We start from the raw sequence: 3,942 nt of genomic DNA on the forward strand, positions 1-3,942 counted from the left end.
AACAACTGGAGAACCTGAATTGCTTGTTTTTAAAAGTTTAAGTTACTTTAAGGGTCAAATCAAATATAAATAGCACATTAACGTTACAAGTTAAAACAACTATATGATTAAAACCACACTGTGTCCCTTTTCAGGTCTGGTATAAAGACCGTTGCTCATGTGGCCGAAATGTTCGCCCAATAGAGAAAAGTAATGAAAATAAGAAAATAAAAAGAGGGAACACTGCTTGCAACACAGGGTTTATTTAATAAATTGTAATTTGTTTTATTAAATGTCATTTTAAACACATTATAACATAATCAGTATCTGGAGATTATTTTAAATTGATTACACAAAGTATGAAGCTATATGAATATTTGTGTATTGGTATTACTGTATGTAAGGTTATTTGAAAACAACAAATATTGAATATATATATATATATATTTCCCCTGAACACCCAAACACCACCCCAAAAAATACAATGAGGCCTGAATGTAAAGCAACTGATACATGATTGACACAATTAGAAGTAATCAAAGAACTTGTGCATTACATGTGCAATCTGTCTTGACATTACAGAGGAGATTCCTTGGTATCCACTTTGATATCAGTGTAAGTGACGCCTTTGTATGTGCCCTTGGTTCCATACGTATACACACTGCCGTTCTTGCAGGTCATCTTCACTGTGCCAGTGTAAGGCAGGTCAAAAGTGGCTCTGCCAATAGTGACTGAAACATCCAGCTTCTTCCCTGGTGGCACATCTACATCTGTAGACAGAGTTTCGGTTCTCTCATCTGTGTACTCCTGACCATAAGTGCTTTCAATTCCAATGGTGACACTGTATCCTGCAGTAACTTCAGCAACCCCTGGAACCCCAGCCTTCACTTCCATACTAAATGTTGCAGATAAACTTGCACTCACAGACCATGAAGATTTGTTAGTTATTTTCTTTGAGCTTTCAACTTTTTGTTTTTGTGTGGCAGATGAGCTGTTCCTGAAAGTGAGGGATTTGATTTCTTCTACTGTCACCTTTGGTATCAGTTGGTGGAGAGTGGGATAGTGGACATCGGTGAGAACTGTTGATTCAACTGCTTTGAGAAACATGAATCCCATGCTGTCAATGTCAGAACCACCTCTTCCTACAACTCCCAAACAATATCCAGAGCCGACATCCATGGGATATTCTGTTTTTAAACTCCAGCTTGTCATCTTTGCAAAGAATTCTCTCCCCTGACTGGTCTTGAATTTGATGGCTCCAAGACGTGTTCCTGCTCCGTTCCCCCACAGGGAAAGTGAGGTGAAACACTCACCAGGCTGGAACTTGTACTCTTGATACGGTCCAGAACCTACTCCAAAAGTTTCAACTCTCCCATCTGAAAGCCAGACCCTGACAGCCTTCACCTGCCATTCTCCCACCCAGACTCCAATCTTCTCTAGACTGGCACCGTTGTTCTGACCAGTAAATGAGAATGCATTACCTCCTTGTCCACCAATTAGCTCTAGATTCAGTGTGTCGGACATCTTGGAATTAAATTGATCTGAAAGAAATATCAGATCAGATTTAACATCAGCTTTACACTTTAATGCAGTGTTTCCCAACCTAGTTTCTGTAGACACAACAACAGTACACGCTGGACTTCTTTCTTAATTGACCCATTCATTTCGGGTCTTGGAGTATCTACTAATAAGCTGAATTGAATCAGGTGTGTCTGAATAGGCAAACACACTAAATGTGCAGTTCTGGCATTCCTCTGGGAACAGGGTTGGGAAAAATTAGCTGCTTTTCCACTGTCAGGCCAAACGGATCTAAGAGTGGTAAGGAATGGTTAATGTTATATTTCCACTCGAGTTTGGTTCGGCACGGCACGATTAATAACCATTCTCGGCTCGGAAGTCTCAGCACCATTGGCTAACCATGCATGTTGTGACTTCGCCACTCAGGATTGGTCACTTGTCTGTTGTCTGTCTCTCTGTAGCTGGTCAAGTGCCCTATTTGAGCATAGTAAACAAGTTTCTAACAGAAATATCCAATCATCCTCCGTGACGCAGTAACTTAATTTGTTTCTCATACGTCTGTAAACTCTTGTGTTATAAAGGCAATGACTGACACATTTGAATATATTGCAAAGAGTGCTGGTATCAGTCCCACATTGAAAATGAAACCATATCCATACCGGCTGGGCAGAATTGCATGGAATGGAACAATTAAGCACCGAGAACAGTTTGGCCGATGGTGGAAAAGCGGCTATTGTTGTGTAGTCCTGTGGTAGTTGCGTGCAACACAATCTCCTGGCACAGCATATCTATAACATGAGTTCATGCTTTCATTTGGTGTGCACTTTATATGCAGAAATCACCCTTTACATGCATCTGATACACAATATCCAGTTTAATTTCATTTTCTTTATTTTTGATCCAATGTAAGTGGCATTATTAGACTATTATTATTATTATTGTGATTTTGCTTGCTTAAATTGACAATTAAGAATTGTCTTGTCTTTGTGTGTGAGTTGTCTTGAGTGCGAGACGTGGTGCTCAGATCCTGACACTTCGGTCTATTTTGGCTTCTGTTTTGTGTTGGAATTCGTGAGCGTCAAATGTGTAAAAACACTAATTTAATGGAATGTCTACTTGGTTTTAATAAATAGAAATTTACATTGTTATAGCAAAAATGCACATAAAAGATGACTTTTGCACATAAAGAGCATGCCAAATGAAAGCATGAACTCACACTATAGATACGCAGTGGGAGAAAATTGGGTTGGATAATCTTGTGAAAAGTATTAGAAACTGTTAGCTAGCTACATCTTAAGTCAAGTGCCATTGAGTGAAAGTATACTTACATGAATGACTGTAGTCTGCAATTCTTCTCAAGAGCAGCTCTCCTGGTCAAAGCTGGAGAAGTGTGATGTGTTTGGTCAGTCTGCTGCTTAAATACAGCTCTGAAGGGGACAGGCGGTCCTTAAAACACACCCAGAGTCAGTGTAATTGCTCCCCCCCACCTAATTCAAACACACAATTTTTAACTCTTTCCCTGTCAGTTCCCTTTAAAAAAAATAAAAAAAAATAAAAAACATTTCACAATTTTTTTCATGGCCCCAAGAATATTTCTGTGTACTTATATCTGAACATGCAATATATCAAAAGAAAGAAGGAACCCTTTTCAATTTTATTCTAGCTTAATGCATTTTTTTAATCAACACTTGAATGTGGGTAAATTTCATATAAAAGCTAAATTATGAGTAAAAAGATGAGAAACATCACGTTTTTATCAAAGACTACATCCAGATCAGATTCAGAACGATGATCAAAACATAGATGGAGTAGATCGAGTCTATTAACACTAAAATGGCACTTAAATAAAAACATGCACAAGCATTTGATTCTGCAACGTTCACAAATCAGCACACTGCCACTATTACAGCTGCAAATGCACATTTGAAATATAAGAGGATCATTGTGTAGTGTAGACAGCTTCACTGATTATAACGGAACTTTGTGAGATTGCCATGAACTGAAGTGAATATAAAAGGACACTAAAATGGCACAAATTGTGTACATCGCATTTTTACGGAGACCCGCACATGAGATGCAAGGGAAAAAAAGTTAAACCAAGGGAATGAAATAGTAAATCGTGCACATGATTTGGCCTGCTATTTAATTTGTTTTATTTTTTCATGAAAGCTGTATATTGTAGGCTAACCTGGAAATGTAACTGCAATTGCCATTAGGATGTGCAACTGATAACCCACGATCTTTATCCCTGTAAACTCAAAGTAAAAAGAATTCAAGAACCTGTTTAGTAATATAAACATTCTGATAAAAGTTTAGGTCTGATTGCAAATATGAAAGCAAATATGCAAATTTAGTAGAAGTATTTTTTTAACTAGTCACCAGATAAGCAGAGGTCAGCCTCGCCTAGCCATCAATCACTAACTATAACTCAACCTCAGAGTCCAA

General features: G+C 38.1%; 1 protein-coding gene across 1 annotated transcript; it reads right to left on the reverse strand.

Moving 5' to 3' along the window:
- Positions 1-467: 467 nt before the first annotated feature.
- LOC308705899 (aerolysin-like protein) lies at positions 468-1,503 on the reverse strand (the record flags this gene model as incomplete). The annotated part of the gene is made up of 1 exon (XM_081391193.1): positions 468-1,503. One exon carries the CDS (start codon positions 1,501-1,503, stop codon positions 556-558), a length of 948 nt encoding a protein of 315 aa, XP_081247319.1. The 3' UTR covers positions 468-555.
- Between the last annotated feature and the right edge of the window lie 2,439 nt (positions 1,504-3,942).

This window comes from Scardinius erythrophthalmus (genome assembly GCF_964197995.2).
Source record: "Scardinius erythrophthalmus genome assembly, chromosome: 2".
Lineage (NCBI taxonomy): Eukaryota > Metazoa > Chordata > Actinopteri > Cypriniformes > Leuciscidae > Scardinius > Scardinius erythrophthalmus.